Raw genomic sequence first — 25,210 nt, 5'->3', positions numbered from 1 at the left:
GGGCGTTAATTACCCTTCTCTGAGAGCTTCTGCTTTCCTTTCCTACCTTTAAACTCCTTTCTCTCTTTTTCTTTCTTTCTCTTTCTTTTTTCTTTCTTTCTTTCCTTCATTCCTCTGTTCTCTTTCTTTCCTTCCTTCCTTCACTCCTTCCTTCCTTCTTTCTTTATTTCTTTCTTTCTATCGTTCTTTCTTTCTATCGTTCTTTCTTTCTATCGTTCTTTCTTTCTATCGTTCTTTCTTTCTTATGTCTTTGTCAATTTATGATCTTAACATCATTTAAAAAGTCTAAGTTAGACTTAATTGTGACAAGGAAGTCAGGTGATCTCGACTCTTGATTACGACAAGATATCAATAATGGACACGAGAACAAGTCAGTTATGGTATGATTCTATTACTGAACACTTTAACAATTGGCAGCACTTTATGCCTAGGAACATATCTGTTAGCATTTCTCATTTATCTTAATACCCATGAATATAGTTCTTATACAAGTGAAAGTCACTGCGGCATAGCAAAGTGAGATAAGCTTAGGACCAAACAAACAACGTAGAAGACTAATAGTGTATGTCAATATTGAAACAGAATTTTTATCAACATTTCACATATCTTATGAACTTAAGCTTGTTCAACTTTTGCGCATAAGTCACCATTCTAAATTCGCACAGAACATAGATTTTGATTTGCGATGAAAGTTCCCTTGTGTTGTTAAAGCATATTTGCTTGTAATAGAAACTGTTGTTACTATCCCCGGTTTGGATTAACCGTTTTTAGAAGTACCAGGTGACTCTAAAGCCCCACGGGTTCCAGGTAGGTGAAACATGCCAGCGCCTGTTGGTGCGACGGCGTCCCCAAAGCCACCCCCGTCTCACGCGACTCCTCGTCTCAGCAGAGGCGCCACCTGACGAATCTGTGAGGAACGACAAGAAGGCGTTATGATAAACAGGACGCGAAATATTCCAAGGGGCGCACATCTACAAACATTATACAATGCTAAACTTTCTTCCAACACTAAGGTATTCACGGATCGAATTTTCGACGACCACTGTCGCCTTCTTCAGGATCAATAATGAAGGCTGATTGGGATTATTGATCCTGAAGAAGGCGACAGTGGTCGTCGAAAATTCGATCCGTGAATACCTTAGTGTTGGAAGAAAGTTTAGCATTGTATTATGATTACTACCAACACAGATGAGCTTTCATTATAATCTACAAACATTGTTTTTCTTCTTGTTGTATAGTCATCGCGTTTTAGCTTCCAATATTCTTTGATGAACCAGCGTTCAAAGATCTCACGCCTTGTAGCGATAGATTTATAGTTACTCCCATCCCACTCACTTTCTTTCCCTCTTGATATTGTGTTTAAAAAAAAACACGGACAGACACTAACCAAAACAGAAACACATCGAAAACAATCCCTCTGTCTTTCACGGAGGCAAAACATAAATAAAATCCCTTTCAGATGGGTTTTTGAAAACATACCGGGATCGGGAGCAATCAGCACGATGCCGCCAGTTGCATCGTCGTCGTCCGGCAGCTCGATGGTGGCCCAGCGGGGCTCCAGGTCTCCGCAGAAGAGCCCCATCGCTTCACTCAGCTCAGGGGCGTCGGTACGGGACTCGTCCAGGGACATCTTCCTGCGGCCGCCGTTCTTGGAGGCTTGGGTTGACTCCTCCTACAAAAATGTTAGCAGTTAACGCTCGTGCTTTGCATACAGAGCTTTCAATGTTGTCAATTAAATCGTCAATTAATCAAGAAACACCAACGATGATTTAATTGCCATAGCTATACCTCTTTGTTCCCCAGCTCCCTCGCAGCTTCTTTCGCTTTCTCGTCCTCTCCTTCGTCTTCGGGCACGATGTAGCAGATGTCTCGCCCAGTGAACTTGTAAGCCTTCAGATCCTTTTAAGATATATCAATGTATTAGAAAGGACTGTAACCATGCACAAATTCAATGCGTTATTTCCTGGTGAAATATTCCCACTGATTCATTGCAAAATCCATGGCACACAAAGAATCATTCATTTCCTAAAAGGACATGAACTATGTAAGCTAAGCACGTATTCTTGGGAAACATGTTAGACAATAGTGTGTCATTTTTTTTGCGAAGTTACCTTGTTGTGGTCGTACATGACCGCCGCTGCACCGTTGTCGCTCTCGGTGTAGAACGTGTCGGTACCCTCGTCCTCGTCGGTCTCGACGGTCTCCCAGAACAACTTGTTCCCATCCCGGAACTTCAGGTTTCGCTGAACCAACAATAAAGTCAACGTTTAACAAAGTCAGACTGCCTTTGAATGAAACAGTTCAGCTGGAATAGGGCCGGGTGTGTTTTGTTAATTGCTTCGAAACTGTGCAGACTGTGCAAAAGGAGCGAGGCATGAAGGAAAATAAGAGAGACTTTAAAAAATCATAGACACTGCATGCTGCGACAAAAAATAAGGCGGAAATTCCTTATTAAACTCAATGAATTCAGAGGTCGTTCTTGTACATACCTTGACGATTGGGTCCTTGGAAAGATGAACGCCCAGTTTGACCAGGCCCACGACAAGCAGCACCCCCAGCACAGCACAGACCACACCGATCACGATCTTCTTCCGCCGCAGCTTGTCCCCTGCTCGGGTCTCCTGCTGTGGGAGGGGAAATGCGAAGTGTAAGGTTTAGGGGAAAGGGGCAGTTCTTGGCCACGACTAAGCAATGATTCAAGAATATAGCAGCGACTCTTTGTCCTGGGCGTTTGTATACAATATGTACACTACCATGTGTATAAATGTGTCCTTTATGTGAATTTGATGGAAAAAAGCTATGAAATATAATGTAATGTGACTATACTGGAAAATATGGGAAAGAGTAATTGTATCTAAAAATGAAAAGTAGAGCGGAATAATTTTTGATTGACAGGAAAAGGGGCGGTGATTGTCTCAGACAGAGCAAGGATGTCCGGAGAGTGAGCAAATAGGACAAGGACACTTTTTAAAACTATAACGACGCCAAAATGGTGGTTTAAGTGTCCAGGATATCCGGATGGCTGTTTATCATCTCGTTTTCATATTTTGTCACAGTTTTTGAAGTTTTTCTGTCTAATTCACATCGCATTCATGCCCCTATAAGTGTACCGTAGTTAGGTCTTAAGGTTCGTCACAGAAAGCGATTCTGAATAGCACAATCTTTTTAGCATAGTAAATTTTTTCAATGGGTGCACTCTAGTACAACGACTTCTTCAGTTGAGGGGGGTGTCATACAGTGCTCTATCGCTAAGGGGGGAACGTCAACACTGTTAACAGAGGGCGGCCACTGTTAACAGAGGGCACCTTGATCTTAGCGATCTCCTCCGGGAACACTCCTCCAGGCGGCCGCTCGGTGTAAGACGGAGGCGGCAGGTCCTTCTTCTCGTCACTGGACGCCATCGTCGACAGATCAGTGTGGGGCAGGTCTTTCTTCTCGACGGAAGACGTCATTGCCGATAACTCTGTAAGAAACAAAATCAATAAACCCCTAAGTAAAAGAATAAGATATAGCACACAGAGCTGAGATTCTTGTCGTAAGCAATGTATTGAATGCTGGTATGGTTAAGTGTGTGAAGTTACAACCAACCCACCAGACCCACCGGGACGTCTGTACCCAGTAGAAGTCTGACTGTGGTGTGCACGTACTGAGATTAGGCGGGCTCTTTATCAAAGCCCACAGTTTCCTGTACCAAGAACTCGTGAATATTCAAATCTATTTCTGTTCTACACAAAAGGAAAATTACTTACGCTTCTAAGAACCAATTAAAAGTAGTAGTTATAGGACATCGACCCTTCCTGTACCGAGAACTTTAAAGATTCGGAGAATTGATTGATCGGAGATAGAGGAGGATGAAGGTCGTGGTCGCGAATGCACCCCCACAAGATTGTAGGCAAGAGTCTGTCTAAAATCTAGAATATCTTTTTATCGAATATGTACCGAATATTTTGGTCATGTATTATATCGTTACGTGAAGAACAAAATATCATTCCTGTAGGGTATTTCAACGGATATGATAATTTGGGACTGCAAAAAAGTATAAACACCGTAGGAGGCCTTGAGAATACCTTGGCTAGAGTCTTGGTGTATGTTAACAATTTCTACATCTTTCCCAAGCTTAGGTACTGTAAATGCATTTCAGTTCGCGTGGTTTTTATTTCGCGCTAAGGGGAAAATTAAGTGTTCGCGGTGGTTTTAAGTTAGCGGCAGCGCTATAGTCACATATTATTACAGTATCGGACAAAAATGTTCGCGGTAAAACGATCGCCGTGAAAACCGCGAACATAAAACCGCCGCGAACATTTCTGTATTTACAGTATTATCTGAGTTCGTCTAATAGGCGCCTGGTCGCTAGCCACAGACGTGTCGTGCTAGACGGCCTGGCGACTTCAGTGGAAACATTTTATGCCATCATTACATCATCGACACACCTCACAGGAAATGTCAAGGGGCAACAATTATCTCTCACTGAGAGTGTCCACATTGCCCCCCTCCCCTGATGAAGGCAAAACATCTGTGGTTTGTTTTGCACCTGTGGTTGGGGAACGTTCTCTCTGGGTCAGAAGCAGAACAGAAATACTGTCCTTTGCGGAGGTAACTTCGGTCTTTTATCGCCGTGTCGCATTTGTCAGGATGTATTTTCCTTGATACAAATAAAAAATATTGGACACTCAGTTCATGTAATAAGGCTGAAGATTGTAATCTGGTTGCAGTCCAAGATATACCTGAGTCTACGCCGTCAGTTGCTTCCTCCTCCAAGAATCACTATGAGGACCCGCCCACCTATGATACAGGTGTCTGTGTTGGTATTGTTGGCCAGGCGCCAGTTCAAATTGTAAGTTTGCACGTCCACAGTTTCCTGTACCAAGAACTCGTAAATGTTCAGATCTATATCTGTATTGCACAACCGAAAAATTACTTACACTTCGACTAATATTAAGGCGGAGCCTTGCATGGGACGATTACCTTTCCTTTGTTGAGAAGTTTCTAGATTCGGGGAACCCGTGGGTAGGGCAGGATGGAGCGGGCATGGTTGCAACGCGGCGTCGCGGTGGCGCAGTGGCAGGGTTTTTGGCCCCAGAACCCAGAGATACCGGGTTCGAATCCGGGGTTCCCTGATTTGTCCCGTTGACGTTGTGCCTTTGGGAAAGACTTTACTCAGGTGAAAATGAGTACCTAACTTCGGTTAGGGACGTCCCTCGGGTAGGACGTTAAATGGAGGTGCCGTGTTTGAGGAGAGCCACACCTCAAGCACGTTAAAGAACCCAACACACTTATCGAAAAGAGTAGGGATCCTTCCCGGTGTGTGTGGATCATATAGATCTGTCCGGATATGCAGCTTGTACTCTTCAGTACAAACCTGGTGTGTTACGCCTTGATACGGTTTACCGAGTATGCAATACAAACAAACAAACACCACAAGCTTGTAGGCGAGAACATGCGCATGTCCAAAATGTATTCCACTTAGACTCCGTAGCCTAGATTCTACACTTTTATCAAATTTGTAACAAATGCACTGTTCTTGATCGTTGCACGGAGACCAGGTCTGCATACCTGTCTATGCATTTAAACAGGTAATTATGAGATTTCAGGACTGCACCAAACCTCCACTATTGAACACCGGATAGGCCTTATAAATACCTGGGCGCATGTATACTTCTATATATTTTCCAAATATGGATAATGCCTAAGTTTATCTAATATTCGACTGGCCCTGACTAGCCATGATACGTCTCAGTCGGCCTGGTCACGTCAGTGGAAACCTTAAATGACACTGTAATATTACATAATCCACATAGCATGGAAATGTCAAGGGACGACAATTGTCTTTCACTGAGAACTTCTACTTTGCCCCCATCCCCTGATGATGGAAAACTTAACATCGGTTTGTCTTGTTTGTGAGGTTGGGAAACTTTTTATCTCGGACATAAAGAGGGTAGAACTATACTAACCGTTATTGGCCGAGGTAACTTTGGTATCTGATGAGTTTGGTATATCTAAATGATGCTTTTTCTTGGGACGAATTAAAGATATCTGACACTTTATAGTATGGCATATAGTAAACCCACGTCATGCACACAGTTTCCTGTACCAAGAACTCATGAATATTCAAATCTATTTCTGTACTGCACAAAGACAAAGACACCGGCAAGGACGAGGCACGGGGCATTGACCCTGTCCCTGCCGAGAGGCTTCTAGATTCGGAGCATTGACTGGTCATAAACATGACAAGATGGGTCGAGTGTGTCGCAAATGCAAACCCCACGCACACGGTTTTATGTGAGAAGGTTTGTGTCCTATTTGGCATAAAAACAGGTGATAATTCGGACCTGCGAAATTCTCCACTGTCGGACACCGTAGGAGACATTGAGAATACTTGGGCACGTGTCTACGTGCATATTTCTAGCTATTTCACAGAATAATGTAGAGTACGTCTGACTTCATCTCCATGTATCAAGTGGCTGACCGGTAGGCAAGAAAGGTGTCAGTCGGCCTGGCGACATCAGTGGAAACCTTAAATGACACTATTACATCATCCACACACACCACAGGAAAATGTCAAGGCCGGGGCACCAATTATCTTTCACTGGGAGATTCTACTTTACCCCCCTCCCCTGATGTTTATGTTGTACATACGATGTTGGGAAACTTTTTCTCTGTGACAGAAAGAGGTAGAACTAACCGTCTCTTATGGAGGTAACTTTGATCTTTGATCGGCGTGACACATTATGGATTTATTTTCTGTAGGCGAGTTTAACATATCAGACAGACAGTTCTTATAGTTAAGGTCAAGGTCACCATCTGGCCGCAGTCCGACTCACCCGTGAGTCTACTCCATGTCCGTCGGTTGTTTCCTCCTCCGAGAATCACTGTGAGGACCCGCCCATCTTTAATCCAGGTATCTGTGTTGGCATTGTTCTTGTCGAGGCCAGGTGTCACAAGGAAACGCGATATTACACAGACCTGACAGTAACAAAACTCATTCACATAGGTCATCTTTTGATTAGTCAGTGACACTAAAACTCGAATTCGCCCATGTCGTCGATGTGGACGACTGCGGCGAAATAATGTTTGTGATGTGTAGAACTCCACTAGATGTATTTTCAATGTCAGGCATGACTAATGTCTCCAGTTTTTACTGTCGAGTTTCAAAGTAAAGTGAAAGTCTATATGGCGGCTGGGGCGCTTGTTTTAGTACTAGCGATTGTGAGCAGTTCGTTATGAATGCATGAGAAGACACTTAAATTTATTTTGAGCCACGTGTAGCCCTCAAAAGAAAACCGGGATGAGATGTTAATGTGTTTCTTACACGTTGATATCAAGTAGGGGCATATCTTCAGAACATTTTCAATCGCGTATATGATGAAAATATGGTTTATTCTAGAAATAGTCCATGGAAACAAACGCTTTATCTTTCTGTCAACAATGCAGGCTATTCTAGGACTGCCCATTGCTTTCAACGCGGTCCTTACAAGCTCAAGATCTGAGAAGCATTTTCTTAAGGTTGTAAATGTTTTCCAAGTCCACTGCATGACAAAACATGGTACGTGAGCGTCTAACGCCGAGGATAGTGCCCTGAGGGCATACTGGGAGATCCTTGTGACTTCATAGGTGCAGGTCACATGTCGAAGGTCAAGGGTCACGCGCAATACGATAATGTGTGTGTTGGACTGAAAATGGCTCGACTACAACTAGCATCATTACAACCTACGGCAGACGTACACTCTTATGAAAAGTATTTCTATCATGAGTGCAGCTAAGGTTGTTCATTTAGATTTTCTGTATCTGTATAACTGTTACCCTGTTTGTTGGATTCCTGACTTTTGAATTGTTCTCCAGTAAACCCCCTCCCCAGTGGTAAAACTGCTCCCATTGATTAATGATGTGTGTGTGTAAACAACCTTGTGTTGTGGGTTTTAGGGAGGCAAAAGGAGTGAATTTTACAGTTCTTTCTTATTTATTCTCTTTCAATGAATATCTAAGTATAGCTCCTTTCATATTATGTTAAACTGCGGGATAGAAATAGAGAACTTTGTATTTCTTTTTTGTTTTCCTTGAAACAAAGTCTAAGAACTCATTACAACCAAACAAAAGAAGTATCTTCACACACTTTTATTCTTAACACCAAATAACACACCTGAAAACAAGGATATCTTGCTTAAACAGCATTACATTTTGACAGACTTTGGTTACATGAAGACTGTCTTGTGTAAATAAGACATACCATACATGTCGTACATGCTCTCCACCAAACACCAAAAGATTCAAACAATATTATCATAAAAATGAAACCCACATTTATCTCAGTGAAATGATATATTCAAATGTACAATCTATTTTGTACTTGCACTCAACCAAACACCTTCATAGGTGCAGGTCACATGTCGAAGGTCAAGGGTCACGCGCAATACGATAATGTGTGTGTTGGACTGAAAATGGCTCGACTACAACTAGCATCATTACAACCTACGGCAGGCGTACACTCTTATAAAAAGTATTTCTATCATGAGTGCAGCTAAGGTTGTTCATTTAGATTTTCTGTATCTGTATAACTGTTACCCTGTTTGTTGGATTCCTGACTTTTGAATTGTTCTCCAGTACACCCCCTCCCCAGTGGTACAAATGAAAATATATCATTACAAGAAATGAAAACCACATTAATGAAAGTGCAATAACATATTCAAATGTACTATCCATTTTGTACTTGCTCTCCTTCACCAAACATTGATAAATTAGAACATTGTCATAAAAATTAAAACCACATTATCACGACTGAAATAATATATCCAAAAGATAATCGGTCAATAACAAATATTTCAGATCACAAACAACTCACATTCACATTAAGTGATACTGTAGTCTGATTCAATATGAAGTATAAGTTGACCGATTATATTTTACAAATAGACAATATATAATGCGCAACCAGGTTATAGATTAGAGAATGTTTAAATATCAGAAACTGTACTAGTAGTCAATGCCATATTGGTATACCATGTCAATATATCACAATTTTTGTGTATCTACACTTGTAGAAGACGTTTACGAAAGTCCAATATACATTTGTGTTAATAAGATTCTCTTTGAATTTTGACCTCAAATTCAGACTCATAGAGTTGTACATCGCCATTGACTTGATGTATATCCCTGTCATTATATTCAAAACCATTGAAGACGGAGTTTAAAACTATTACACAAAGTCTTGTTAAACAATATTCACAAGCTATAGTATACTCAGATTTCTGACTGTGCTACCTCAACGCCAGTTGTCAGATAATAAGTAATTTTTTTCAAAATACAAATAAGCCTGCAGGAGGACTTAATTGTCAGGCATCATCCATTTGTGACGGTAACGTAACTGTTATCGATATTATTTTGAAGTTCTAAATGCAAGATATATTATCTTTGCAGTATTCGTGTCTAATAGTTTTGGTCATTAATTGTGCCATGTTATGTACAATTGTCAAGCAATAAAGTCCATTCATATAAAGATTCTGGTATAGATTCTAAACCTTCAGATTCGTACTTTCAACACACAAAAATTCTGATTCCCATTCACCGATACAAAAGTTTAAATCATCCCTTTACTAATTGATCCTGCTGGCTGTTACCGTTATTAATTTCTTCGTCACATAAAAAAACACAACCCCAAATTCAAAGATATTTGTAAAATCAAAACTACTCCACATCATTCAAATTTACTGAAAAGTCATTCACCCCAACTTATGAAGATACAAAAAAAGGAGCAACAACAGAATTAGCATTTTGTCTGAAGACAGCAAATCACAGCAATGTTTTCTCCCAATGAACTTCTAGCACAAAGGAAGCGCTACCTCCCCAACTACATGTGCAGTTTTTCCCACCATGGTGGACCAACTTATCGAGGTACAAAACAAGAAACAACAACATGATTAAGATTTGTTTTAACAAATAACAGCAATGTTTCCTCCCAAACTACTTGCACAAGGGCAGTGCTACCTCCCCAACTAATGTTCTCCCACCATGGTAGACCAACTAAAGATACAAAACAAGCAACAACAACATGCTTTTGTCTGGAACAGAAAATAACAGCAATGTTTTCTCCCAACCTACTTGCACAAGGGCAGCGCTACCTCCCCAACTACAGCTTTCCCCACCATGGTGGACGCTGTCATTCCGCCCAAGATGTCCAGTTGGGACACGCTGAGGTCGAAATTCTTGTTCATCCAGTTGACTACGTCCACCGCCATGAGGGAGTCCACTCCGTAGTTGATCATGGGCTGATCGGGGTCGATCTGGTCTGGCGGCATGCAGAGGATCTGTCCGAGCTGCTCCAGCACTCGCTCCCGCAGGTCGTCCTCGTTCAGGTCAGTGTCAACTGGTGGGAAAAATGTACAAAGATCGTGCTTAGAAACCTTTTAACGTTTGATGTATTTGAAGAAGAAGAACTTTGTTGTGTGACAATGTTAACTTGTACAATGTATGGCACCTTATGCACATGACAGTTGAACTATTGCTAACATCTAACACGTTGGAAAAACTAATCTAATCCATGGATAACAGTAGAAATAATCTATCGGATAATGTGCACGCTAATGCTCTGTGCTTATCAACCTGGCATTTTGTGGTCCTCTAAATCAAGTAAGTGAAGGTAAAAAGATTGACGATTACAAAAGGAGAACTTACCGGATTTCGGCTTGCTGTTTCCACTTGCGAGGTGTCGAATCTTCATGCTGGTAGGATACGAATACTGCAGAATTTTGGTCCAGTCCTGCAAAGAATACAGGAAAGAACAAATAGATGGTCAGTAAGGAAATATCAACAGGTAAAGGCTTGGAAACAAAACAAACAAGAGAAACAAAACAAACAGTTTTTGTGTGCAGAAATTGTAACTTTATGAAATATTGTTATATATAAATAAGATGGTAACCAGTACATTCAATAACATGCTATTCAAGTTATGTGACGGTGATATCTTTGAAGTTTAACGTACCATGTTGGCGAGTGTCACCATGGGGATGCCCCTGGCCTTCAGCAGACGTGGTAACATCTGGAGAATCTCCTCAATGTGCAGACTCAGCAACCCTTTCCCATGGACGATCTTTGACGCCTTCGTGTTCCCCTCCAAGACCCCCACGCCTCTGACTGCCCCAAGTTGTACAGACAGTGCCGGAAGACCTTGCCGCTGTCGGTATTCTGCCAGGGCGTCCAGGACGCTGTTGGCGGCCACGTACCCGCACTGGTCCGGGTTTCCCCACGTGGCAGCTGCGGAGGACAGCAGGAAGAAGATGTCCAGCTCATCCTCCTGTGTCAGGTCGTGCAGATGGAGGGCTCCCCATGCCTTCGCCGCCAGTGACTTTTCCAGCTGACTGTCCGTCACGTCCAAGACGTTGGCGTCATCAATGACAGCGGCCAGGTGGAAGACGCCCTTCAGGGCAGGGACCGAGGTGTCGGCTCTGAGATGATTCAGCACATTCCTCAGGGCTGTCTTGTCTGACACGTCGACTTCAAACGTGTACACCTTGGCTCCGGTGGACTCCAGGTACTCGACTGTGTGGCGATTTTCGGCTGTTCTGCATCCGCGTCTCGACAGGAGGGCGACGTGCTTTGCTCCCCGGTCCACCACCCAGCGTGCCAGGGCCTGTCCGATCCCACCAAACCCACCGGTGATGACGTAGGTACCGTCTGCCACGAGGATGTACGAAGAAGGCACCAGGTTCTCCGGTTCAAACTTGCTAGTCACTTCAAAGACGATCTTGCCGATATGCTGGCCCTTCGACGCCCAGCGGAACGTCTCCTTGTAGTCGTCGATGCCTTTAACAGTCGTTGGTACAGAACCAAGACGACCCGTCTCCAGAAGAGAGCCGATTGTCTCCATCATCTTTTGGACGTACTTTGGTCTTTCTTTCATGAGGAGGTCGATCTGAACGGAGAAGAAAGCCTTGTTGTTCAACAACAGGCCCATGTTCATCCCAACGCTTTCGAGCATCGAGCGTTTCCCGATTTCGCAGAAGGTTCCCCCAGGTTTTAGACACTTCATAGTCGTGGTTTGCAGATCGCCGTACAAGGAGTTGAGGACCACGTCTACTCCCTGGCCATCCGTCCACTCCATGACGTCATGGTAGAACTGGGTCGACCTGGAGTCGGAGACATGTGTTATCCCCATCTGTCGCAGGTAGTCTCGCTTCTCCTCAGTCCCAGCGGTGCAGAATACACGGGCCCCGACCATGCCTGCCACTTGTATCGCTGCTTGTCCCACCCCACCACAGGCAGAGTGTATCAGGACCGTCTGTCCTTCCTGGAGCCGTGCTCTCTCGATCAAGGCGTAATACGCGGTGAGGTAGACCACGCCGAACCCGGCTGCGTCCGTCCAGCTGATGTGTGCAGGCTTTGCCATGACGAAGTGCTCGTCACAGATGACATGTGACGCAAAGCAGTGATCTCCGAAGGCGATGACCTCGTCTCCCACTTTGACACTGTTGACGTCTTCGCCGATCTCCACGACTGTCCCGGAACACTCCAGGCCAAACTGCTTTTGCAGGTTGAGACCTTCGAGAAGGCCGAGGGACATCATTACATCCTTGAAGTTCAAGCCTGCCGCATGAACTTGGATTTTGACTTGCTTGCATGACAGCGACGTGGACACCTGCTCGTAGAACGCTATGTCGTCCAATGTTCCTGTCCTCCCGGGGGCGATGTCTAGAGCCCAGTTACCCGACGGAGATGTGGCGATGCTCTCTGAGATGGACGTTTTGAGGAGCCTTGGAGTCAGAACTTCATCGTTACGGATCGCTAACTCCCTCTCCGCTGGTGGGTCGGTCTTGAGAAGGGTCTCAACAACGCCTGTCAGCCCGTTCAGGACTTCTGACGGTAAATCTACCGTGTAGATGGGGAGGTCTCTGATCTCGTTGTTCACGACTCGGAAGAAGCCCACGGGGAGGGACGACGTCGGACTCGCACACTCCACGCTACCGCCTACCGTGAAAACCCACATGATCTCAACTCTCCCAGGTGCCTGGTACAGGGCCTTGGTCAGCGTACGTGTGAATTTCAGGGACTTGTCCTCTCCTGTCCAGACGTACACGACTTTCAGCGGAGGACCTTCGATTGGTATGTCGATCCTGTCGCCGATGGTATGTACCATAGTGTTGTCGGGCAGCATCCTCTGAATTGCGTTGGAAAGAGGGCTGATAGAATCACCCACGAGAAGCCACTGCTGGTCGTCAGCGTTATGCGAGATAGCAGGGACTGCACGTGGCGGTGTTGGCTTTCTCCCAATGATGATGGAATGGAAGAACTCTTGGGGCGAAGACACGCTCACAACATCGCACATCCCTCCATCTGAGAAAAGGTTGCTCCACCCTTCTCGCGAGAGCCAGCAGTTATCCGTCCTGTAGTCATCGTCATACACCCAACACAGTTCCAGTGACCCAAAGACCAGCTCGCACATGTGGAAAGCGTTTGTCGGTTCGAACATGACGAGCCAGCCGCCAGGACAGAGAAGACTTTTCATGTTCTCCAAGCCCTCCATCACGTCCACCGCCGAGTGAAGGGTGTCCATGCAGACGACGATGTCAAACGTACCCGGGACGAAGTCCTGTGGAGCCACCGCTGCCTCGATGTCGAGTTGTTGGTACTTGACAAAGGTGTAGTCTTCAAGTACTTGACTGGCGTGTGTGAAGAAGGTCGTGTTCAGATCGGTGAAGACGTACTCGATGTGTCCCGCATCTCCTATGCTTTTGAGAGGCTTCAGTAGGTGACGAGCCAGTCCACCCATGCGACCTCCGACTTCAAGAATCCGAAGGGTTTGTTTACGCTGGAGTGCGCTCTTCACAGCTTGTTCCATGGCATCTGCGCAAGCGCGGTAGTACATCCTTGTTGTCACGGAGTCCATGAAGTATTCGGCAAGGCAGTCAGCAGCGAAGAGAATTGGCAGGGCAGCGGACGGGTCGCGAAGACTGGTCGGCAACATGTCTCCGAGGCGCCGCAGCATGCTGAACTCCTGCTCCATCGACGGCACCTCTTTTCGTACCTCTTCCAGGTACTTGTGGATGTCTTCCAGAGACATTGGCTCGCCTTGGTCTTTGCTTCCAGCATCGACGATGGTTCTGAGCCTCTCTGCGTACCTCTTGTTCCTTGAACTGATCTCATTTTCTGGCACAGTGTTCAGTGCATGTTGAATGTAGGACAGCGCCAGACGTTTGAGCTTAGGTAAGGCTTGCTCCGCTGTCTCTATCATCTCCATGTCGTCCCCGTACTTCTCCTGAAGACGGTCTTCTTGGAACAGGTCACAGAAGATGCTTGTCTGCGGCAGAGGAGAGATGACAGGTTGCCATGTTGTTTCATACAGACAGCTGTCCGTGTCTACGTCTGTCTTGATGCCTGAAACATTTGTCGCTTCGAAGCCGTCGATTTGTGCAAGGATCTTCCCCTGGGCAGTTGCCAGTGTGATGTTAGCGTGGAAAGACATGCTGGTACGGGAAACGACCGTGGCACGAGCTACCATGGGCTCCCCGAGCGGTAGAGAGGGCACGTTCATCTTGAATGTGGCGATCTGAGTAGGAAGATACAGAGTCGAGCTTGGTCCAATGGCAGAAAGGGCAACCTGGAAGCAGCCGTCCAACGTTGTCGTTTGGACCCTTTGCTGTGCATCCGTTGCCGGCTTCAGGAACCCGATGGCTTCCCAGTCCCCCACAAACGCCTCACTCACGACCTGGAACTCGGAGCCGTACAGCAATCCCAACTCACTGAACCCCTGGTAAAATGTTTCACATGCCACTGTCTTCATGTCCTCTGAAGGTTTGATGGTGTCCAAACCGCCCTCTGACCTGGCATCTTCTGACTTGCTGACATGACATCCTGCGTGTACTCTGTCTGTTGCTACCTCCATCTTTCCTCCCTCTTTGGTGCATGTCAGCTGTACCGAGGCTTTGCCTTTCTTGACTTCGCTGCCTTCTGGCCAGACTAGGACTTGTTTGAACTGGATGTTCTCGAGCGCCGGGTTTTCAGAGCTATCCACAGCCATCTGCACCATGTACTCAATGTATCCCGCCCCTGGAAACACGACGCTTTCATTCACCACGTGGTCTGCAAGGAAGGGAAACTTTTCCAGGGTGACGTCACCGTTTTGTCCCTTGAAGCTGCGATCCTCGAGACCCAGTCTCCTCTTCCGCGAGGTTTCGGCTTCTTGCCAGTGCCGCTGGTGCTGCCAGGCGTACGTCGGGACGGACGACCATTCAGCAGCGTCCTGGGTGGCATTTGTCCAGTTGATGTCCACTCCATTCACGTAGAGTGTGGCCAAGGCACGCAGCATGCACTTGTGGTCGTTTTGCTGACGCTGTCCGCACGGCACGGTGACTTTCATCGGGCAGTTTTCGTGCTTGAGTGTCTGGTTGACTGAAGACAACAGCGTGGCGGAGGCACCGAGCTCGATGAAAACGTCAGGACTGTGGTCTTGGATGATGGCTTGAATGGCTGACGTGAACTTGACCTGTCCTCTGATGTTCTCCCACCAATACTGACCGTCAAACTTCCCAGTGTAGCGGCCCCCTGTCACCGTGGAGTACACAGGTGCAGGATCTTGTCCTCTTCCGCTCGCCTGTATGGAAGACATCGCTCCAAGAAACGGCTCTTTGATCGGGTCCATGTGTTCGGTGTGGAACGCGCAGGAGACACGAAGCATCTTCACCTTTGTCGGATTCTGATCTTGAAGTGTAGCGATGGCGTCTGTTGCCCCCGCGATGGTGACAGATGTAGGGGAGTTGTCGCATGCCACTTTCACGCCCTCGCACTTGGCAATGAGCCCCTCGGCCTCTGCCCTTGACGCGCGCATGGCCGCCATACTCCCAGTTCCCTGTAGTTTTGCCTGTTCTGTGCTTCTGATGTGGATAGCCAGGATCGTTTCCTCCAAAGTCAGACCACCACACGCATAGGCTGCAGCGACCTCTCCGAGACTGTGTCCGACGATCACATCCGGTGAAATGCCCCAGTGCTTCAGCAAAGCAAACAAGCCAAGCTGGGTGAAAAGTATCGCAGGTTGGGAGACTACCATGTCTGCGAGGGTGAGCTCGGCGGGGCTGTCGCTTGAAGTAAACAGCCCGGACTTCTGCAAGAGGGACCATCCACTGACTCGGGTGAAGATCCGGTCACATGCATTGACCGTATCCCTGAACACCGGTTCCATCTGATACAGCTTCCTCCCCATGTCGTCCCACTGTTGCCCTTGACCGGGAAAGACGAAGCAAACTTTCGGGCGGGAACTCTGTGCTGTCCCGGTGATGACGTCATCGGCAGCCATCTTGTTGACGTAACACTGTAGTCCTTCTCTGGCCTTGGCTCCCGAATTGGTCACGACGGCCAGTCTGTTTTGATAGTGGCTCCTGCGCGTGGCTACCCAGGAGGAAACTTTGAGGGCATCCTTCTCTTCTTCATACGTCAGCCACTTGGAGGAAAGGTCTCTGAGGGCATCCGAAGACTTTCCACTGAGCGGAAGAATGATGAAGTCACCTTCTTCGTCGCTTGGTCCGAACTGCCATCTCCTCTTGTTGTAGGACGGACGTGACGACTGCGTACCGCTGTTCTCTTCCATGATCACGTGGGCCAGGGCCCCTCCGAACCCGAAGCTGTTGACGCCTAGGGTCACTTTCTTGTTTGCAGGGAAGGTCTCCACCTCAGTTTGCACGGAGATGCCGAGCTCGTCAAAGTCAGCTTTGGGGCTGGGCTTGGTGTAGTTGACGGAGGGACAGAGGGCTCGCCTGTCCAGCATCAGCGCTGTCTTGATGACCCCCACCATGCCTGCTGCGCACTCCATGTGACCGAAGTTGCTCTTGGCAGACCCAATTTTCAACGGGTAGGCGGGACGTCGACCGAAGGCTTTACCGATCGCTTCAGCCTCCGCAGGGTCTCCGACGGGTGTGCTTGTCCCGTGCGCCTCGACGTACATGACGCTTGAGAGGGGGACTCCGAAACGGGCGTAGGTTGTTCTCATAAGCTTCTCCTGTTCGCCCGATGACGGCATGGTGATGCTCTGACTGAAGCCGTTGTCGGATATCGCACTTCCCCTGATGACGCTGTACACGTGATCTCTGTCCCGTATGGCGTCGCCGAGGGGCTTCAACAGGATGGCGCCGAACCCCTCACTGCGGACGTAGCCGTTGGCAGACGCGTCAAACGGACAGCTGAATCCGTCAGGCGACAGCACCCCCATGGCGCTGAACGCTACCGTCACCTCCGGCATCAGGAGGATGTTGCTGCCCCCGACGATGGCGACGCCGCACTCTTTGTTCCTCAAGGAGGAACATCCAAGATGTAGGGCTGTCATGGACGCCGCGCAGGCCGTGTCTACGGCAAGGCTTGGGCCCTTCAGATCGAAGGCATAGGAGATTCTGTTGGCGGCAACGCTATGCGCAACTCCTGTGTTTGCATAGGAGTTGAAGAGGTGTTTGTCATCGGCCATGTTCAAAGCGTAATCCATCATGCCTATTCCCACAAACACACCACACGACTCAGACACACTCTCGGGCACGATACCTGCATCTTCAAACGCCTCGTACGTCACTTCCAGGAGATGGCGCTGCTGGGGGTCCATCATGGCGGCCTCGCGAGGCGAGATCTTGAAGAAGGTGTGGTCGAACATGTCGATGTCGTCCACAAACCCTGCCCTGCGCGTGACGTGGGTGCCCGACTGGTGCGGATCCGGGCTATGGTAGACGTCGAGGGACCATCGTTCCGCCGGGACCTCCGTGATGACGTTTCTCCTTTCACTGATGACGTCCCAAAACTTGGAGGGGCTGGTGGTGCCGCCGGGCATCCGACAACCTGAGAGGGGGGGGGGGGGGGGTGTTACGAACTTACTAGTGGCTTTTCTGCAGAACTCTTAAAGTCTCATCTCCGACGAAGGCGAAGGCCGGACAATAATAGACCCCTTTCCGAACTCTGGCGCCATTGCCAAGCGGAAACGACGCCCGGGCGGTGATTGTTATAGGAGCCCCAGCAAAATTAGAATGTACACCTATCACAGACATCTCCCGAACTTCGTTTTCGCCCAAGTCACACACGCTCCCGCCATATCGTACCCTCTCGAGAGCGGATTTCGAAAAGCGCCAGAGTATGGAAATGAGTCTGTTGAAATTAAACGGTATGGACATATAATAAGATTACAAGAGCAAGAAAACTTCTGAAAGTACAAAGAACAAGAACGTTTAACCATCGTTTAGAGAAGGTCGTGGGCCATGGTTAGCGATGCGTGACAGGGGCTTACGAATGGAGAAAGCTGACACACCCCTCATCACCCCACCACCAGGGGGTGTTAAGGAACCAACGTGCAAGTGGAGGTAAATCTACAAGCAGATCTAGCAGTGGAAAATACAGTCGTCAAAGGACCAAACAGTAGCCAATTGGTCACCGATATTAGATACATGTACATGTACAATTGGACATAGTTATCTAATTAAATACTTACTAATCTTGGAGAATAGGAATTGAATTGAATACAATACTAATCCTGGAGATTATGTGATGCTTTCAGTTTGAAATGGTTAATTGAATTGGACACCCAGTTACACACACATGGGGACAAATGACATATTTTCTTTCTCTGTTTTAACCTTAATAGCACTCTCAAGTTGCCGTTTGGCACCAAATTCCCTAATGGTTACAGATTAAGGCAGCGGGGAGATGGTTAAATGTAAATGGAAGGGAGACTCACCGATCCCGACGATAGCAATTGGGAGGTTGTGCTCAACCTGGTGCAGTTCTCCGGGCTGTTGACAGGGGGCGTGCATCCCTGCGCGGCCTTTTGGTTCAGGAGGCATGGTGTACGTTGTTCTGTTGAGACTGTCCTTTTTTTCTGATGCGGCCTGTGGACAGAAATGGCAAGTTGGAGACAAGATGACGCATGTGTGACGTAACATTCCAACATGGCAGCGCCCGTGGACACCTGAGAACTGGGGGGGGGGGGGCAAGAGTTGGCGCCTGCGCCTAGACCCCACGGTGACAGAAAAAAAACACGGGTTAAGACCATTAAAAATTATTTCTTGGGTTTTTTTTTCCAGAAATCTGAGTAGTATATAGTCAATTGACCGACAAAAAAAAGGCTGGAATCAACTCTCAGAGCAAATTAAATGGCACCAAAACTTGTCTCTACCAAGTTAATAGTTGTATAGAGGAGTAAACATTCTGGGGGAATGTCTAACTCGGCCCCTGCGACCGATTTCTGACATTAACTTGTCTAATGTACACTAAAACCAAAGACTTAAGAAACTGTACATACTGCTTTCTCTGCTCAGCACATTTTGGAAAGAGTACGGGAGTTGATCACACACACACACCATTACCAGTGGAATAGACCCCTGCTGTAGGGAGTTGCACAAAGTTATGTGGCTAAAGGGCTATAGAAACGGAAATGGGTGGGGTGCTGCCATGGACGCCATCATGTGTGGTGCGGGCAAAAACTTTTAATGCGCATTTGAAAAAAAAAAACCGTACTGTTATTGTCAAAAACAGAAATCAAGAAGTTATTCAAAACAATCACCGCCGAGTCTGAGGACGACAAACTGAGAAACCTTGCACAAGACACCTGAAACATACGCCCGGGGCGAGCCTGAATAAACCGATCCCATAGCCACACCCACATTCGTCAAAACGTAGAAATGTAAAGTATAAAGATAGAAATGTAGATATGTGACGGACATGAAGACGCCCTCTCACTAGTCGAGCCGCTAATCGACATGCTACCATCGACTGAACTGCTAATTGCGACGGACAGTTAGGACTCAGGATCGGTGTTTAAGCCGGAGAAAGTGGACATCAAAGACCGACGATGTGGGACATAGGCCGACTAAAAGGGACGTGACCCCGGAAAAAAGGTAAGGAAACGATTTTTAATCCTCGTACTTCCTCCTTGGTAAGAACGAAGCTTGTTTATAATGTGAAAAAATCATTTCAACATTGCACAATTTTTCCTATTTATTCACTTATTAAGCAAACAAAAGTCACAAACGTACTCAAAAACAATATATAGAATTCAAACATAGACCATCCTAACCCTTGACTTAAAAAAACACACCAAAACACAAAGCATGAAAAGATTCATTTCTATCTATCGAATTCGTTGAGCGCTCTGTCGTATTTAGGTCGCATCGAGGTCGTCGCCGCCCTAGTTAATTGGGGAGGGATATAATGGACCGTACCTGCAATAGAAAGTCTTTCGCAGAGCACGCAAGCTTGACTTTAAGGGTATTTAGAAGCACTGTACTTCCTCTGCGAAGAATTACATACAAATAAATTAAAAAAATTAAAATCTATGTCTTCACATGCACAAAAGAAGAATCACTTACCTTTCTTGGAACTAACTAAAGTTAGGACATTGAACAGTATTGAGTCAGCTGAACAACCAGACAAAATTGAAATCCCGACAAAAACGCCTAAAAGGCGTCAAAAATCAGCCGGGGCCTACCCTCTGCTTGAGAAGTAACGCTTATGGGTAAGAGCTGCGCCTGTCCAAAAATGCATTCAACTTAAACACTTTCACTAACATTTACATTATTTCGTTTTCTACAGACGTAGCTTACCTTTGAGCGTAAGTCTTGAAGCAGAGCGTTCACGAATTGTTGATGAGGCTTTTGCATCTTTTCTTTTATACTGTCTTAGAACAAACACCTCGACACAAAGTCGAAAACAAGATATCAACTTGCAACGTGTTTTCGATCATCTCGGGCCACCATTGGTTGAACGATGTAAACTAGCATGTTTTTCTCATAGAGTTTCCTCGTACTCCGCGTGGAAAACAAGTCTACAGCAACACCTTTGCACGGATGTATTGTTACATAGTCAGACACAACAGCCTCAGGTAAACAGGGTTTAGTTTCGTTCTCGGAAGGGACGACTGTCTTGGCACGGGCCCAGCTTGCATACATGTACATATCACTATTGACTCTACAACAATGGCCACATATCATATCACCAACATCAAATCAACAGCTAAGTCCTAGTGCACAGCCCTTGTCTATACATGTACAAGCAGCGTTAAAGAAAGTGTGTGTGTGTGTGTCTGCGCGTGTGTCTGTGTGTGTGTGTCTTTGTGTGTCTGTGTGTGTGTCTGTGTGTGTCTGTGTGTCTGTGTTTCTGTGTGTGTGCTTCTGTGTTTGTGTGTGTGTGTGTGTGTGTGTGTGTGTGTGTGTGTGTGTGTGTGTGTGTGCTTCTGTGTGTGTGTGTGTGTGTGTGTGTGTGTGTGTGTGTGTGTGTGTGTGTGTGTGTGTGTGTGTGTGTGTGTGTGTGTGTGTGTGTGTGTGTGTGTGTGTGTGTGTGTGTGTTAGGGGGTCGTAGCGGGAAGGAAACGGCATAAAGCGGGAATCTCTCTGGACTACGCCAAATTATTACGAAAAGATTTTCCCTTGCGGTCACTGAGACGTGCGATGCACGGAGATGCACAAGTATACTTAAGTACACGCCTAAAAACTAAATGACCGCGCACCTAATGTCACAGTCTCACTTTAGGTTCCAAATTGGAACAGTCTGCCACTGGCTTATCGGTGCTACCCGTCTCTGTTACTTATTTCAGTTTCTATTCCGTTACCACTGCCCAGTCACAAAATCAGACATAGTTTACTCGCAATCTAGTACTAAGTGCAGCCTATACGTATACGCTTAATCCATATGTGAAAGCATTTGTCATTATTTTCTACACGGCCCGGCCCTAAATACACCCTGCAGCGAGCTGCCCACTTCGCCAATCTGAAAAGGCTGATAAGTTTTGTCACAGACCTGATCCAATGGGTTCAAACCTACATCGCTTACTTGACTCTCTGTCCCAATAGTTCATTGTTCATGTCATCATAGCTTATCTTATATTTGTATAATTTGCCTTACTTTCGTTGTATTTACGCAATGTCCTTTGTTTTGTAGTGACTAAAAATATGTCAATTACTCGTGTGTGTCTTCACCATATGTAGGGCTGTAGACTACATGTATGTACAGGATACTGTATGTAAGAGTTACATTGTGTAATACAGGTTGCTTTAAAAAAAGAGGCTTTTTAGTTACTCTTTTTATGCTGTCTTACGACAAAACGCTGGACACAAGTGTTGAAAACAAGATATCAACTTGCAACATGTTATCGATTATCTACTAGGAACACCATCGGTTGAAAAATATAAACAAGCGCGTTTCTTTTAGAGAATTTTCTCCTACTCCACGTGAAAAACAAGTCTTTAAATCAATTCTGCATTGTTGCATAGCTGCACAACAACCTCAACTACACAAAGGCGTGTGATGAGCTCAAGTTTCTTCTAGGAAGTGATTGAATTGGCGCCGGCCCAGCCCGTATACGTGTCACTCTTGACGTCACAAGCGCATTGGCAATACATATCATATTTCCGGGTTAAAAGTTTCAAATCAACAGCTTAGTCCAGTCTTTACAATCATATACTAGGGGCGTTCAGAAAATGGGAGGGGCTTATCGGGAAATTAACTGCATAACTCACATTTCGCTGCATCGCTATGAAATACGATGATAATGACTTTATTGCAAGTATATACCGACGATGTCTATACGACATAAAGAAGACAGGACATAATAGAAGGCCCAACGAATAACCGCTGAAGCCAAGTCAAAAAAACAGCTGCCGGAGCTGAACCTCTGCTTGGGGAGCTTTGTGGGTCAACTTTATGGTTCTGTCCTGCTTAAAGACAGATCAAGACCAAACACTTCCTTTCGGTTTAGATACAAAAGGGGTCCTCACCAAATAGAAGGAGGACTAGTTTATAGTGATCACCACCTCCAGCCCAAGGACTCGAGGTCAACTTAAGGCCGACAGGACAAAAGCCTTCGTGGGGCCATGGCTTTCTTCTCGACTGAAACCTTAGAACCCCGATGTCAAAACGGGACAATAGGTTGACGGGACAAATTTGCTCACGTCCGCTGGAATCACAGTTTTCTGAGGTACGACAACGGATCAGCGGCGCGATCACATTCGCCGACGGCCGTAGTACGATTTCCATGTGACAGTAGAATTTTCAAGCCAGCTGTGACAGAACCAACCACCAACAAGGATATAAGAAACCCTTTTAGTATAAAGACTGCTGAATTCGTACGACAAGGGCACGTCTATCCCAAAAACAACCTCAGTTTGTAATCGAACGACGATTGTACGATGAACGTTACCGGGCCCTAAATCAAGCTGCGCCCAAAGAAAAAGATAAAACTTTTCTTACATTGTCGCCTTGCGTCTGTGCACTACGAAAATAAAACCACACGCCACTCTGGGTCTAGACACCTGGAGTAAGCTTGTACACAACACGCAAATTTCTTCCTCCTTTTCTGCCACGGAAATCACGTATCAATGATTTGTTCAAAAGAAACAGGTACGAAAACAGGTTGTCAAAAAGTGACAGCTTCCTACATCGGCACACAGATAATGAACTGTTGTCATGTATCAGCGTCACTCGTGTTCATCAAGGCGTTACTTCCTTATGGTGTCAGGTTTATCTTTTTACAGCGCTTTTAATGGCAAAGTTCGATGTATGGTCAAAACAGCCTAAATAGGCTTTAACTCAACGTTTTACGTAGAAAAAAAAAACGACCGCAATTTTTTTTATAAAGTTGCGGATTCAAGCTGGCTGGAAATCGCGTAAAACAACAAGAGACCCCACCTTATCAACATTTGCTGGTTTACTGCTGAGACAGTCGGCGACCGTTGAGGTACAATTCGGTGACTTTTCAGCGACCAAAGCTCACATCTGTAGTGGCAACTTTTTTTCTTTCCACTAGAGTCTTTTCCCGATAGGCGACGACTAAGCGTCCCAAAATCGTCAGATCGCTCAATGAATTTCATACATAAAGAAAGATTTACTTTTTAAACGTTTTGTGCGTTTGGTTGTCATGTAAGTCATGATATTAATATTATTTCTGTCGGGAGAACATGTCCTTCTAATGTTGTCAGCTAGAAATCAACTGCTGTTCAAAGACCCATACTTCCGCCGATCTGTGACTCAATTTAACACGCAAAACAACCAACGGCGAACAACAGTCCACACTAGACCCTTTTCTGGACATAGGAATAGTAGAATTCGACTTAGTTAGAGTAAGTAATTAGCCTTCCTTAGAATTTCTAGATCTATTTTGGCCCCGGCGGCCGATCTCAGAAATTCATCGGTCCAATTGACACTGCTAAAAACAAATATTCAAAATCAAATCAGTGTTTTATATGTGTTAAAAACGGATAATGAAAAAACTCTCCGAATCTGCGAACGACAAAATGGCTACCCCGTGGAACAACCCATAGATCATGCGCCCGCGAGCAGTACTTAGCGCTGTTCAACCGGCTAATGTGACAAAGACTGACGCTGTAGGGGATTTGGGGCTGATGTAAGTCGATATAAAGGGACATGGGATGTGACCCAGTAAGAAAAACATCAAGAGCCTCAAAAAGCACTTCAAACTAAAATTCACAAACCGCATACTTTCTACTTTGTACGAACGACGTTTGGGTACAAGCCTTTCAACCAATCATGGTGTCTGATTTGTCCCGCTCACGAAACAAGCAAAAAACTGTCGAGAAAAGAGCATCAGAAACGTAAATTTACGTATCTATAAACGAAAAACTGTTAAAAAAGTAGGCAGTGACTTTTGCTAGCCGAAGTATATGACAGGCCGTTACCTTTAAGATGTGCCGAGCTGCGAAGTTCTCATCGGTCTGTAGGCGGGGCAGGTCTGCTCGCTGTGGAAGGCTCGTCCGCGGAGTGTCCGTGGATTGGCAGGGTGGAGGAGGTCTTTATCCGCAATTTCGCCCAATTCGTAGAACTTATGAATATTCAAATCTATTTTTGAGCGGACCAAGCTTCCTCTTCGAGGAAAAAGTAGGTGTTCTACATGTAGCCCCCGTAGCTTTTCAGAGAACTACTCAAGGTCGTTTAATTGCCGTCGAATACATACATGTACACACACACATACACACAAATACATATTATACATAATCTCTCTCTCGATCCCTCTCTCTTCCTCCCTCACTCTCTCCCTCTCTCTCCCCCTCTCTTTCTCTCCCTCCCTCTCGCTCTCTCCCCTTCTATCACCCCCCCCCCCCGCCACTCTCTCTCTCAATCTCGGCTTGGCTTGGCTCCGCAGCCAAAGAATTAGAGGTGCTGTCCACGTGTCACACATACACACACACACACGTATGCACATTGTGTATGAAGCATGATGCAGTGTCATGAGAATAAAGAATATCTAAAACGG

The 25,210-nt window shown here is 46.0% G+C and overlaps 2 protein-coding genes across 3 annotated transcripts; both read right to left on the bottom strand.

Annotated features, from left to right (window-relative positions):
* Positions 1-371: 371 nt before the first annotated feature.
* LOC136438791 (surfactant protein C-like) lies at positions 372-3,630 on the bottom strand. The gene is made up of 7 exons (XM_066433737.1): positions 3,602-3,630; positions 3,306-3,463; positions 2,490-2,624; positions 2,112-2,243; positions 1,789-1,899; positions 1,480-1,672; positions 372-907 (listed from the first exon to the last, which is right to left on the bottom strand). Exons 2-7 carry the CDS (start codon positions 3,450-3,452, stop codon positions 768-770), a joined length of 858 nt encoding a protein of 285 aa, XP_066289834.1. The 5' UTR covers positions 3,453-3,463; positions 3,602-3,630; the 3' UTR covers positions 372-767.
* A 4,467-nt stretch (positions 3,631-8,097) lies between these two features.
* On the bottom strand, positions 8,098-24,736 carry LOC136438774 (uncharacterized). 2 transcript variants are annotated; one of them, XM_066433727.1, is made up of 5 exons: positions 24,636-24,736; positions 18,686-18,836; positions 10,973-17,796; positions 10,666-10,750; positions 8,098-10,357 (listed from the first exon to the last, which is right to left on the bottom strand). In XM_066433727.1, the coding sequence occupies exons 2-5, from the start codon at positions 18,789-18,791 to the stop codon at positions 10,089-10,091; spliced, it is 7,284 nt and encodes a 2,427-aa protein (XP_066289824.1). In that variant the 5' UTR covers positions 18,792-18,836; positions 24,636-24,736; the 3' UTR covers positions 8,098-10,088. The 2 variants fall into 2 exon arrangements, with proteins under 2 accessions (XP_066289824.1, XP_066289816.1); XM_066433719.1 differs by lacking the exon at positions 24,636-24,736 and adding an exon at positions 20,550-20,667.
* Positions 24,737-25,210: the final 474 nt, after the last annotated feature.

Source organism: Branchiostoma lanceolatum, chromosome 1 (genome assembly GCF_035083965.1).
Source record: "Branchiostoma lanceolatum isolate klBraLanc5 chromosome 1, klBraLanc5.hap2, whole genome shotgun sequence".
NCBI classification, from domain to species: Eukaryota; Metazoa; Chordata; class Leptocardii; order Amphioxiformes; family Branchiostomatidae; genus Branchiostoma; species Branchiostoma lanceolatum.
Note: the sequence above shows the minus strand (reverse complement) of the source record. Positions and strands in the feature narration are given on the sequence as shown.